The sequence below is a fragment of the Sceloporus occidentalis genome, unplaced genomic scaffold, assembly GCF_023333645.1.
Source record: "Sceloporus occidentalis isolate IW3139 unplaced genomic scaffold, rSceOcc1.0.p SCAF_30, whole genome shotgun sequence".
Classification (NCBI taxonomy): domain Eukaryota; kingdom Metazoa; phylum Chordata; class Lepidosauria; order Squamata; family Phrynosomatidae; genus Sceloporus; species Sceloporus occidentalis.
The window spans coordinates 1,029,842-1,043,570 of record NW_028317010.1 but is presented as its reverse complement, the minus strand read 5'-3'; the positions used below and the strand labels follow the sequence as shown (position 1 = coordinate 1,043,570).

The 13,729-nt window shown below is 41.2% G+C and overlaps 1 protein-coding gene across 1 annotated transcript; it reads left to right on the top strand.

Annotated features, from left to right (window-relative positions):
- Positions 1 to 803: 803 nt before the first annotated feature.
- Positions 804 to 5,836, top strand: LOC149298868 (carnosine synthase 1-like). The gene is made up of 7 exons (XM_089486744.1): positions 804 to 821; positions 1,407 to 1,611; positions 2,186 to 2,271; positions 2,515 to 2,746; positions 3,509 to 3,792; positions 4,430 to 4,931; positions 5,106 to 5,836. The coding sequence occupies exons 1-7, from the start codon at positions 804 to 806 to the stop codon at positions 5,834 to 5,836; spliced, it is 2,058 nt and encodes a 685-aa protein (XP_089342870.1).
- Positions 5,837 to 13,729: the final 7,893 nt, after the last annotated feature.

The following is a 13,729-nucleotide window of genomic DNA, read 5'->3' as shown; positions in this document are numbered from 1 at the left end:
AATACTTTAATTCACAAATGTTTTTTTTTCTTTTCACTTGGTTTAGGTCACAATACAGATACTACCACAATCTGTGTGGTTGGACCTCCCAGCTTTTCTATGTCTGTTTTACTGGAGGGGGCAAGACAATGTCCTGGTACGATTTAGAACCCTTTTTTTCCATTATTGCTCTGAAATGTTCTATAGGTAAGGTTGATATAGTACTAGAGAAACATAATAAATAACAAAAAACATAATTAAATATAGTGGAATTGAACAAAAATGACTACTGACCTTGGTTAAAGAAAAGTATGTATTTGAAATCTGTGCCCTTTGAATATGATGTCTTTATTGTAGTACTTTCTATGGTTACAGGTAACATCTTACTATGCCTTTCTTCATCTTGGTTCTGCCCCCGGCCTCCTGCTTGTACACTCCCACCCCCACTTTTCGTTAGACAGGCCGTGACCTTTGATCTTGGTGGGCGCACTTTCTTGGATATCTTTTCTCCCCCTCGGCGTGTCACATACCTCTGTTGGTTGGGAGGGGATACGGTCTTTCTGGAGCAAGAGTGGGATTGCCCGATGGGGGGTTCACCTCAACTATCCAGCTTTCTTGCTAGTACTCTAGATATGCGACTCCTTTTGGATTCCAAGGAACTTCCACTCCCCCCTGCTCTTGTTCTTACCCCCCAATGTCACTTAGGCCCATGGGGCTCGAGAAATGGAGATGGAAAGAATACAAAGGTAGTGGAATTAGATGGAAAGGAGGGGTGGGAGGAACGAGTAAGAGAGGATATCTCCAATTTTCTGGCAACATTGCGAATGAAGAAACATCAGCAGGTATGTAGGACCTTAAATGTACAATGATATGCGATTGAACCATACTGTGGTTATACTAGATGGTCAACAGTGGTCTTGCAGAACTTTTAATCCTAATTATATAAAACAAATAGCAGAAGCATGCACATCATTCTAAATGATCTTCATAAAATTAGGGTTGATTATCTAATGTGCAGAGGAGATCTTTCAATTTAGTTTAAAATTGGATAAATGCAGTTGTACTCTACAGAATAAGTGATAAAACAGAGATACCCATTAAATTAAGTCAATTATTGGGGGGCGTCAAGCTGGATATAGTACAAAAACAAATAGGTTTGAAGTACTTACATAATGGTATATCACTTACCAATACTTGAATGCTAAAAATTACTCATCTGACAAAATAGAGCAAGCTAGGTAGGCTGCCAGGTCATGTACAGCACATAGATCAATCAGTGAAGTGGCTTTCAGGGAATCAAATTTTCTTTGTGACATGTTGTCATTTTTATTCTGCTCCCTTGCATCTATTTTGCATATTCCACTATTTTCTTCTCTTGTCTATTCACATGTGTTTTTCCCTCCATTAAGCGTCTTTTTAACCCTCAGGTTGTGGTTAAAGTCTATGGTCCACATAGAAGAAAGTCCCTTGGCACGGTCTTCTATCCCACATGTGACACGGCTTGTGTTACTCAAGCAGTGCTTGGGCTCATTGGGGACCTCCATGACGAACAAGGAATCCTCTTAGAGGGTTTTTTGAACACAGTACCTCCTCGCAGGCTCCAAACACCACGACCACCCTCTGTCATAGCATGTAAGTTAAGGGGTGTTGGAGGAACTACTTTGTTCTTGATGATAGAAGGGAAAGGGGTCAGAAGAATGGGATGTTCCGCAGGTTTCCTCTTCTTAAATACATCTTGGACCTACGTCTTTCCTTTATCCATTAGATCTGTCTCTCTTTTTTCATTTCCATATATCTATCCTCCTACATCTATTTTTAATATAATCATAATGCCCTAAATAGCCTATTATTCAAATTGCATATTCTGTCTGTTTTAATCCCTGAATCTTGCCTCATTTCCTCTCCTCTATCTCAGAGACTCTTATTCAGAATACATAGGGTACACCCTCTTCTCAAAACAAGAGTCATGATGATTCTGTTTTCAAACACTGGGGATCTACTTTGTAGTGTTTTGTAGAGACCTTTGTCTTGGTTTCCAGTACTATGAGATACACATTTTCATAGTGAAAGAGCAGGGGGTTGTGGATTATTATATTTTTTCCCCCTTATCTTTTTCTTGCACTCTCCACATTCGACTTCTACCTCCGTCTTTTTTTTTTTTTTCCTTCCTCTCTTCCTATATTACTGTCTCTGCCCCACCCCCCAGGCTGCTCCGTGCGCCCCCCAGAGCTGACGATCCGTCTTTGTGCCGTTGTCTGCCGATCTCGCGGAGACCAACCAATCCTAAGCAAGGTAACAGGGCTGACACATAATCTTGAGGGCCTTAACCCCAATCTTCAAATCCCTCCTCCTGAAGAGATGAGCCCTTTAGTCTGTCTCTCATAAGGGGTCCTTGCTCTCTCAGATGTATTTCATGGACAAAGGGTCCTCACTTCCAAATGCATTTTATTGTTCACTCTGTATTATCGGACAATGCTTTATAATGTTGTGTAGATGTGTGCGTTATGTGACTTGTAAATTCTGCATTGTTCACAGGTGGTATGTTCAGTGGGACGGGCAGAGAAGCCTCTCCATCATCGTTTTGCATTACCCCAGTCTCTGGACACCACATTAGAGCTGTGGGGAATAAGAGATAAGATTCAAAAAGAGAACATATTTACTCAAGTTAAAGACACTGCAGAAAGTGTCATGCGAGTGGTAATAGAGGAGGAGAAAAAGCAGAGCCCCAAGGAAAGAGGAGGATACAAAGCCCAAACTGACATGTTGGGTAAGAATTGTAGGATGTTAGAGGGGAAGTCATGGATCAGGCAGTACTGTTGATAGTGCTACAAAGAAAATGTCTAAAACTACATTATCTCAGTTATACATTATCTTAAGTTAGGAGCCCCCACAATATTTTTATAAGGCCACAAATGTACTGTGGTAGCATGTCCTGCAGCAGAGACATTTTTATAGTAAAACTAGACAAACCTGTTACAAAACATTTTCTCTTGGTTGATCCAGAGGTGTTATAAAAACATATTCCACAAGTAAACTAACAATATTCAAAATCCAAAAGTCCTTAGTAGGGTACAAAACTCTTCAGGATGGCAAATGTAATGATCAGAGCACTTACCCGCCAGCAGAAAAGCAGTTTTCTGTTCTCATCTCCTGCAGGCATGCCATCCCCTTCCAAAATAAATACATTAAAAAAACACTATAGCAAGTTGACCTCAAATATGTAAGGTCACTGCAATGAGTTTTGCTGAAACATCTATGAGACCTCATGGATACTACAATTTCTGCAGATTAGACAAGATGTTTCAGAAAGGCCTGCTTTCTTGCTTTTGAACAATACTTTGTAATTTAGCATGGAACGTTAGTTTATACACATAAAAAGCATATGAGGATTTTAGAATGGATTTTTAGGAGCTAATTTGTAGCATTCTGAAGTTTAGTTCAACTTGATGATGGAGGTCTTAGAACAGATCTAGCTATTATCTCTAGCTATTCTACTATCAAGTTAAATGATTTCCTGCTCATTTTTTAGGTGTTGATTTCCTACTAACCATTGTGGACTATGTGGTGACCCCAGTGATTCTCGGTGTGACATCAACCCATTGCTTGGAGGGTTGTGGGATCCATGAATGCTTGATGAGCAGTGTAGTTGCTGGGGGGTCCATTGCTATGAATTCTGCATCCAGACCTCTGTTGGAAACCATGGTTAGGCGGTCCCTGAGTTATGTGATGGAAGGGAAGGAGGTACTAGTTATAGGAGCTGGTGGGATCAGCAAGAAATTCATCTGGGAGGCAGCCAGTGATTATGGTATTAAGGTAAGTTACTACAAAATGCCTTACAATATATATATATTTTTCCATACACAATCCCACATGTGCTACAAGATATGTTACCTATTTTATAACATGATTCATAATTTCATTCCAGCACTTAAAAAAAATAATAATAATTCACACTTTTCCTTGGTTCACATGAGCATAGATCTGAGTATAAACACAGATTCTTAACTTCAAACGCTCCAAAATCTAATAATCTGAAATCTAAACATCTGTGTCAGCTTTTCCCCAGACAAGCTAAAACTGTTTCATCCAATGAGCAGTGGGCAGCTAGGATAGCAGTTAACTTTTATGCAGACATACGATTTGTGCAATAAATATAAGTGAATTTATAGGTGTATCTATGAAACTGCCCTGCCAGGTATGTAATCTCTATCAATTATAGGTAACAATGTCACATTAAACTATTTTTGTCCTTACTTCAAACTAGACATAGGATATTTTTGTCAGACATATAGCAGCCAAAAACATAAAGGTCCCTAGGATAATTATGCATTGCCAAATTTATGATTTGTACGAAACTTGTTGCCGTTCCCATTGAAAATTCTGTGCAGGAATCTGGAATCTTTTTTGAATTATTTGACTTCATTATGTAATTCGTATATTTCCCCCATAGGTTCACCTGGTTGAATCAGACCCCAACCATTTTGCTTCATCTCTTGTGACCTCATTTATGCATTATGACTATGAAGATCAGTCCTTTGATGAAGAGAAACATGCACAAAATATTTTGAGTTTAATCAAAGAAAGAGGCCTTACTCCATCAGGCTGCATGACCTTCTGGGATGAGTGTACCATCCTTGCGGCTTGCTTGTCTCACCTCCTAGGGCTGCCAGGTCCACCCCCTAGTGCAGTGAGGCTTGCCAAGCACAAGACCCAAACACAACTATGTCTGCTCACAACACCATCATCATTCCCACCCTTCCCTTATGCCGGAGCCTTTGCAGTCCCCTCCTGCCCTCTGAGTATGGGTACAGGAGGCCTAGAGAAAGCAGAATCTATTATCTCCTATCCACTTGTGGTAAAGCCAGAATCGGGAGCAGGGGCGGTGGGAGTAAGACTTGTTCAAGATGCTGAAGAGTGCAGAAGGATGCTTAGAAAACTTGGAATAGAACCTGAAAAGTGCAAGCAGACACACAAGGAAGGCGAATCATGTAAGATGGCAATGGAAGAGACGTATAAACCTGCAAATGGCAGCTCCAGTGAATTAGACATTGCTGAAATTCTTAAGGAAGAAATTAATAGTTTGGACATGTCACTAGAAGATAGATGCACTGCTTCTGTATCTAAACATGTGTTTGGAATACCTACTCGGGTCCCCCCTCCACTTCTTTTGGCAGAATATGTGACTGGATCTGAACATGACGTGGATGTTGTCCTATGTTCTAATGGTCAGGTCCTTGCTGCCTATGTGTCTGATAATGGTCCTACAATGCTGCCACGTTTCACTGAAACAGCAGCTGCTCTCCCCTCTCGTTTGAGTTTTGAATGGCGCTCTCAGCTGATTGAAGCAGCTGCCCGCAGTTGTCGAGCTCTAGGACTGTACCCTGGAGTATTCAATGTTGAGTTAAAGCTGACGGAATGTGGTCCAAGGCTTCTGGAGATAAACCCTCGAATGGGAGGATTCTACCTACGCGACTGGATCCTTCATATCTATGGCACTGACCTTGTGCTGGTGGCTCTGGCTCTTTCTTGTGGGGTGAAGCCTGTTTTGCCTGAAACAGATACCCGGCAGGGTGCTGTACTGGTTGGGGTGATGTGCACAGGGGAAAATCACGAAGAAGCGTTGCACAGTACAGCAAAGCCCCAGAGACTGGCAGAACTACACCAAACTGGACACATCCGATATAATCGCCTGGAGGGTAGCAGAGACAGAGGACCAGATCAAGATCCATTTGGCAATGTTGCATGTGAAGGAAGAGGGCTTCGAGAAGCCAGGGAAAGGCTGATAGGAGTGTGCTCAGTGCTGGGGCTAGACTCAAATGAGTATCCAGTGCAGTATCTGACTAGAGAGTTCCAGTGAGAGTGTCTTGGGGAGAAATAATCAGTACAGGCAAGTGGAGATAGCTGTATAATCCAATGAATGTTAGAGGGTGGTGGGAAATACAAATTAAAAACTAGAAGCAGGACACTCATTAGTTTGCTTAGAACATTGAAGAATAGTTGGTGTTGTGCTAGAAATACCTTCGATACTTGGTCAAGTGTGGCCCAGTAAAGCCTTCCTCCTAACTTCAGTTATACCAATATCTAGCATTGCTATTTTTGATTTTTTTTCTAGACAGGAACTACTTTGTCACATATGTAATAATAATTACTCCTTACAAACAAACCCCTTATTTAGTAACATTGAGTGCATTATTGATGGCACAAGGCACGCTTGCTATGGAATTACAATTATCCTAACAACCTGAAATAACTGTGCGCAGATGTATTCTCTAAAATAAAAAAGGTTTGCTATAACAAACACGACATGTTAAAGGGGTCAGTGAACCGGGCAATTATGTGGTCTCCCAGAAGGTGCATGACTATCCTCACAAGGGGCGAGACTAGGTTTATAAGGGAGGAGAGAGTGGGCGCTGGCAGAGCTGAACACCACTATAACCCACTAGACGTGCAAGAGGAACTTCAGTACTTAACAGACTGAAAGACCCTGTATAACAAAACAATGCACATGTGATATATTATCATGGTAACTTCCTCAGCAACACACATGGTACGAGTGATGTTCATTATACCAGTTGGCATATGGAGACCAGCTAAGGCACGTTTACAGGTTCCGAGACAGGAGATAATGAGGCTCGGCTGCATCTTGCATGAAAAAGGGGCAAATGCAGGCAATTGTTTTAAAGGTGAATGTGACAGCGACCCGTACTCAAGATGAGTAGCTCTGCTGTGTAGGTCTTTCTTGTCAAGAACTCTCTAGGCAGCCCAATAATTAAAGCTCTTGTTTAACCAATCACTTGCCGAGTTCCGGTGTGGGGTGAGAAACAGTCTAGTGTTTATATATACAGAAATAGGTGAAATACAATATCCTCCATTCCAACTGTTCTGCCCAGGGCAGCCATCTGCTTGGCGCCCTTCCCCCTGCTGCCAAATGTCTGTATAAACAAACAATAGGATGCCCCAGGTCCCCCTATATAGGGTAATATCAAACCCTGTATTTCCCAGGAAGCCTAGCACAATTGTCTCCCTCATCCTGAAACGGCATACCAATCAGAGGCTTTATGGGAGAGCGGCAACCACTCAAAGTTTTAGAGGACCGCAGCAGATTCCGGTTTGAATGTCCGCAGGGCAGGGGAGCACATCCCACCTCTGCCACATACTCAAGAAGAGTAGCACTGGTGTCAAGGTCTTTCTTGCTGAGAATTCACTAGACAGGCAAGTAATTATAGCTCTCATTCACTTGCAGAGACACAGTGTAGGGTGAGAAACAAACTCAGATTTATTGAACAGGTCGCTGGTATTTATACACACCCGACCAGGTGAAATACAATATCCTTCACTCTCCCTGTCCCTCCCAGGGCAACATTCCCGGCCGTCAGCTTGTCGCCCTTCATTCCTGCCAACTTGCTGCAAAATGTCCAGATATACAGAAAACAGGATGCCCCCAGTCCCCACAACGGAGTGACCTATCACAATTGCCTCCCTCATTCCGAAACAGCATACCAATCGAAGACTTTATGGGGGGTCGACAACTGCTCAAGGTTTTAGCAGACCGCAATGGGTTTGAGGTCCACCTGAGAGTTCCAGGAGGATCCTGCTCTGTCCTTTGGTCAGGTGTAAGTTGCGGTGTCCTACAATTCCCATTGCCACCCGCAGGTGGAGTATGATTTGCAGAAAGTGGGAAAAAGTATAAGGACAGGGCGGTGGAAATAAACCCATGGGGAGAATTAACAAACATAAAGGGCAAATATATGTATTTAATGTTCACGCTCAGTAGCTCAGTCTGGTGGACAGTTTATCATGCAGGTTGATGAGGGGTGTTGAGGGTATCGTCACAGTGAAGGCAGCAGTTTTTGTTTTTTTAAACATCCTGTGTGTGGGATGAATGAGAAGTTGGAGTGAAGGGTGACACCAAGACAGCTAACTTGAGGGGACAGAGTGATGATTGCAACTGTTAAAGGAATGTTAGCTTTGGATGGAAGGGAGATATGAAATTCCATTTTGATGAATCTGCGTTTTAAGTAACATGCAGAAATTGTCAATTTGTCACACTACTAGTTTCACTCAGGACAAAAATAGAGCAAGAGTCAGTGGAAGTCTGGTAGGCGGAAGAACAGTTGAGACAAATTCAGGAGCTAGAGGCAGACAGGATAATCCAAGTCACAGGCAAGAGAGGTATAGGCATGTGGCAATAAAGAATGATCCAATAATGAAAGCACATCAAAACACAGCAGATCAAGAGAAGTAATGCTAGACTATCACCAAGGTCTAGATCCCTTCCACACACAAGAGCTAAGCCCAGCAAGCAACTTTAAATGAGAAAATCCCCACCTGCTTGGGTTCCATGATGAAGGTAAAAAAAAGTATCAGCTTCAGCAGCCATCTTGCAAAAACACCAGTGAGGGTGCACAAAAACAAAATCACTTATCTGTAAGAACAAATCATATATACATCGCCAGGATTGATCAATCTCCAAAGATACATATGGAACAAAAACTAAAAAGCAACATAGTATAGACATGTTGGTAAAATTCAGTATCCCTCTTGGAGTAACACTCACATTTTAACGAGCCCTATGATCCAGGCTCAAAAGATATCATCACTCGGTATATTTGTTTCCGGAAAAACCTTAAGGTCTGGTGGATGTCAGACAGATTCTCAGATGTAGGCAGGAGAGATTTGCAGAGAACAGGGGGGGGCTTTAATATAAAAAATAAATTTAAAAACAGCAAACATCACCTTACATTCTGGAGTTCTGGAGTCAGCAGCCATCTTGGACAGATTAAGAATAGGGTGACACTTGCTGGTGGAGGTACAAACAGCATGGGTCCTTACAGATGTTCAGTTAGAAACAGAAGCAAGGGATTTAGTGACATGATCTAAAAGGGAGGGAGAGAGGTCAGGGAAGGATACTGGTACTGAATGCCTATTATTAGCTTGTCTAGAGAGGTAGTGTAAAGTGATGCCTCAAGAGCTCCTACAACTGGGCCATGGGGTACACCAACTGAGAGGGTGAGGGGAAAAGAATGGTTAAGGGAGATGCTAACAATGCAATCAAATAAAGTAGGATGTAAACCATGAAAGAGGAGTATCACATAGAGCAAGATTGTGAGAGGTTTAAAGGAGAAAAGGTGGTCCACTATATCAAAAGCTGCAGAAGGGTTAAGAATAAAAATTCACAATACGAAAATCTTTGTTAATTCGTTCATCGCGGCCAACATTTTAACTACACTAAGAGGAGGAGAATCTCACTATTTTAATTCAACTTCTTCTATGGGTTTATTTCTTGTTTCCATGGCATGAATGAATTGGATTTCTAAAAACAAAAATTCTGTCCCAACAGAAGATGGAGACAGACAAATTTTGTTCATATATGAATAATTTTTTCCCCCAGAAAATGAACACAAATACAAGCACAAGCTTTCCTCCGGTGCCCAAGTCTAGTTCAGAAGATTAGCAACTAGTACTGGACCTTGAAAATGAGTACATTATTTTAGAGAATAATATGCATTCTTACATAGTTACATAAAACATAAGGTTGAAAAAAGATCGAAGTCCATCAAGTTCAACCCTTCTACCTAACCTTCCTACTCTTGATCCAAAAGAAAGCAAAAAAACCCCTAATTAAGCTACTTCGAATTCTACCATCAGGGGAAAAAATCCTTCTTGACTCTAAAAGGCATTTTCTCCTTGGATCAAGAGGCTCTAAAATATTAATTCCATTTATAGCCCTGTATGTCATGCCTTTCTAGAAATATATCCAGACCTCTTTTGAAGGCATTTAATGTATTTGATAACATCATCTCCATTGGCAGTAAATTCCATACCTTTATTGTCCTTACTGTAAAGAATCCCTTGGTTTGTCGTCTATGAAATCTCCGCTCTTCCAGTCTCAGAGTCTCTTGTTCTTTGTACATTTCTGTTAATGAACAGGTCACCGAAGAGCTCTTTATATTGGCCCTGCATATTTTTATCATATTGTCATATCCCCACGCCATTTTTCCATTGTATATAATTTTAACTTTTTTAGTCTCTCTTCATAACTAGTATCTCCAAATCCCCTTATTCATTTTGTAGCCCTCCTTTGTGCTTTTTCTAGTTCCATAATGGACTGGTGCCCAGAACATTGACCTGTAAAGAGGCAAGATGATATCCTCCTCCTATGAATCAATACCTATTTTTATGCATGCCTTATTGGCCCTTGCAGCTGCTTGCTGGCATTGCACACTGTTGTCAAGTCTATTGTCTACCAGTATTCCTAAATCCTTCATTGGTGGTTTTCCCAAGGATATTCCATTTATAGTGTAGGTTGCATGTGACAGAATGACCTGTCATAGAAGGCCCAAGGTACTCAGAGATGGCTCCAGCCTGGCTGTCAAACAAAGATAGCACAGGCAGGAACTCCATTGTTTAATTAATCCCATCAATAGGATTGCTGTCAGGGGATTAAAGGTTGGGTTGAGTTGAATACATGTATCTGTTAATTTATGTTAATGCAGTTCTGTGGATATATGAGGCTATGTTTTACAACAATAAACTGTTCATTCCTGCTGTACTCAATTCAAGGTAGTTGTGTGTCTACTTATTGGGTACACATAGCAGGGTTCCAAGCACAAGTCATCAGCAAAAACTGTTACATGGCTCTCAATGCAGTTTGGGAGATCATTTATAAATAAATTAAAAAGAGGACCCAGGACAGACCCCTGAGACAGGGCCGGCCTTAGGGGTGTGCGACCTGTGTGACCGCACAGGGCGCCATGGCAACAGGGGCGCCTGCCCAGGACTTAAATTAAAGCATCATTTTTTTTTTTATTTTTTTTTTTTACTTTATTTAACATCCTCCATATTAAATAAAGTTTTTTTTAACTTTATTTAACATGGAGGATGTTAAATAAAGTTAAAAAAAACCAAAAAAACCCCCGATGTTTGAATTTAAGTCCCGGGTAGGGGCGCCGAGTGGTCGCTCGTGAAGTTTTGCAGCAACCGCTCGGCGCCCCTCACTCTCTGTGACTCCGTCGCGGTGCCGGCGTTTCATGCTGAGCACCGTGGCAGATCGGGAAGACGGATGCCTCCCGCTCCCACCGCAGGACTCCGGCAACGGGGTAAGTAAGGATAGGGGGAGGGGCAGTGAGAAGGGGCAGAGTGGGGGAGGCAGTGAGAAGGGGCAGGGGGGAGGCAGTGAGAAGGGGCAGAGTGGGGGGGCAGTGAGAAGGGGCATAGTGTGGGGGGGCGCCAGAGGAGTAGTCCGCACAGGGCACCAGAACACGTAAGGCCGGCTCTGCCCTGAGACTCTTTGCATTCTATCGTTTAGCCAATTTCCAATCCAAATACAGATATTTGCCCCTAAGCCTATTTCTGTTTATTTGTAGAGTAGCCTTTTAGTTGGAACCGTATCAAATGCCATCCCAAATCATTGTCTAACAACACCTCCGTGGGTAAATCTCATAAGACCCACTTCTAGATAGCAGGCACCGGCTCCCTAATCCTGGGCCATCGGAATTTTAAATACGTGCCCGCCTGCCACTTTCACGGCCACCGATCGTCCAGTGTGTTTAGAGGACGAAATAATGTGAGGATAGACCAACATAACAATTTTTAGAACAATTTTTTAATACATAATTTCTGGCATGAATTAAACTGTACTTTGCTAGGCTACATGTTCTACATGTCAGTTCATAATGTCTATACACTTACACTTAAGTTTTAGCTAATAAGCTTATCCCAGAGAAGTCAAAAGTGTGCGTTTGGCATTATAATGTGTACTTATCTGTACAAACCACACTGCCATATTAATCTCTATTACTAAACAATATTCCTAATATCAGGAGAGAGATGTTACCAACAAATGTATATTTATAAGGCAGCCCTACTATCCAAATGGTATTCTAGGCACATCTGACAGATTACTTTTCAGAAAATTCCAGCATGTGGTGCGTGCACAAAGGGATCACTGGGGCTGTTTTATTCAGCTTTCTTCTACATAAAAAAGGAACAAAATTTACCTCCCAGTCCCTTCTTGAACCATAACACAAAATTCTTCCTTAAAACACACTAAGAACAATACAGATAATTTAAGACTTACATAAAGATAAAATGGAACTAGTCTTGTGGAGCTCAAAATAAAGTTTTTTTTTTTAAAAGGTAATAAGGCTGACCCCATATTGGCTAGCAAACTTAGACAGCAGGCATCCAGTACTAAAGTACCTGTTAGTGTTAGACTTACCGTTAGTTGGAGGAACCCAAATTTGCCGGGAATAGACACCCTTGCAGTAACAACACACACTGGAGAGGGTTAGAGGTGATTAGACGGAGCCCTTTGTGTATAACTGTGTGCATGGGTGGCTAAGTGATGGAGGTAGCCAAATTCAAAGTCAGTGTGCATCAAGTTCGGATTGGCATTAAAACAAGCCAGTGGTCAGGTAACCACAAAACAGGGTCAAAGTAGCCAAAGCTCTGGGAGCTGGAAAGCAGGGTCAACAGTATATTAGAAAGCCAAGGTCCAGAAAGCACCTGTATCAGATGCTTAAAACATCTATGTTATCATTATTTCCATCTACCAACTTACCAATTTCAAACTTAAATGGGTTCCCTTGTTTAGTTTTTTGTCATCAACGTATTTTGAAAATAAAAGTTGCTGTAATTGGCTATCGATTTCTCCTTATCTATTTTAGCCATTCTAATTTCCTTTTTGTAATTTTTGTTAGCTTTGTTCATAAAAGATGCTTCTGACCCCTTAAATTTATATGCCTTAAATGCCATTCTCTCTTTCTTATTTCCTGACGGACTGTTCTGTTTAGCCACATTGCTTCTTTTGTATTTGTTACCCAATGCTTCAAATCATTACCTCATTAAATCATTAACCAATCTGTATGCATATATTGTATGATTTTGTTATAATGCCTGCCTGCTTTTAGCAGATTTCCCTGCAGCTGCTTGCATTAGGATTAATACTTAATACATTCAAAGAACTTTGGTGGTCATCGCATTTCTTGATTTGCACAGCACCAGAATTTACACGGGATGCTTTATCACACACTTTTTATGGATTCATTATGTATTCCCTGTCTGTATAAATGTTTTGAACAGAATGGGATAGCACACGTTGAGTGTATTGCCTACCATAATCCTCTTTCAGGCTTTGCACTACTGGGTCACTTGGCTGCACTTGCCCCTTTGCTCAATGTTGCCAACTCTCCCTTGGCTGTAGACAAGGTCTATTACCAACTTTGTTAATTGTGGCTTCTCTGTTCCTGAATTCCCATTGTGTATGCTGAGTTACTCCTTCCGATAAACATTCTGGCATCTCTATAATAACGTATGACTCCTTTGTTTTCTTGTATTAGTATTCCAATGTGGTTTTGGGTGTGATACAAACTCTTGCTAGATCACAGTCTATTTTCTCATTTTAACAGTCTTCCTAAATGACTGTGTTCATTTAGAAACAAATGTGGGTCAGTTTTCTGCAACATGATATAACAAAATGCATTCTTTTAGAAACATTGTATTCTGTGTTCTTAAAGAAAATTAATGTAATAAACTTGTATTACAATACATTACACGTTAATGATCAACACATGAAGTTAATGCATATAGAATATAAGTATAGTATATTTTAATAGAGATGGTGAGGTGGCATAGCACAAACAAGAACATAACCTTAGATTAGGCTCATTAAAAGGACAGTCTAATGTCCCATGAAGCCTCGCCAATGAATAATGCATTATGACCAAGCCTGATTCATGGCACCTGTCTC

Bases quoted from the DNA above. Each gene is read 5' to 3' on its own strand.
- LOC149298868 (XM_089486744.1), top strand. The intron at 2,272-2,514 runs GTAACAGGGCTG...CATTGTTCACAG, and splicing joins ACCAACCAATCCTAAGCAAG to GTGGTATGTTCAGTGGGACG. The intron at 4,932-5,105 runs AAAAGTGCAAGC...CTGTATCTAAAC, and splicing joins AAAACTTGGAATAGAACCTG to ATGTGTTTGGAATACCTACT.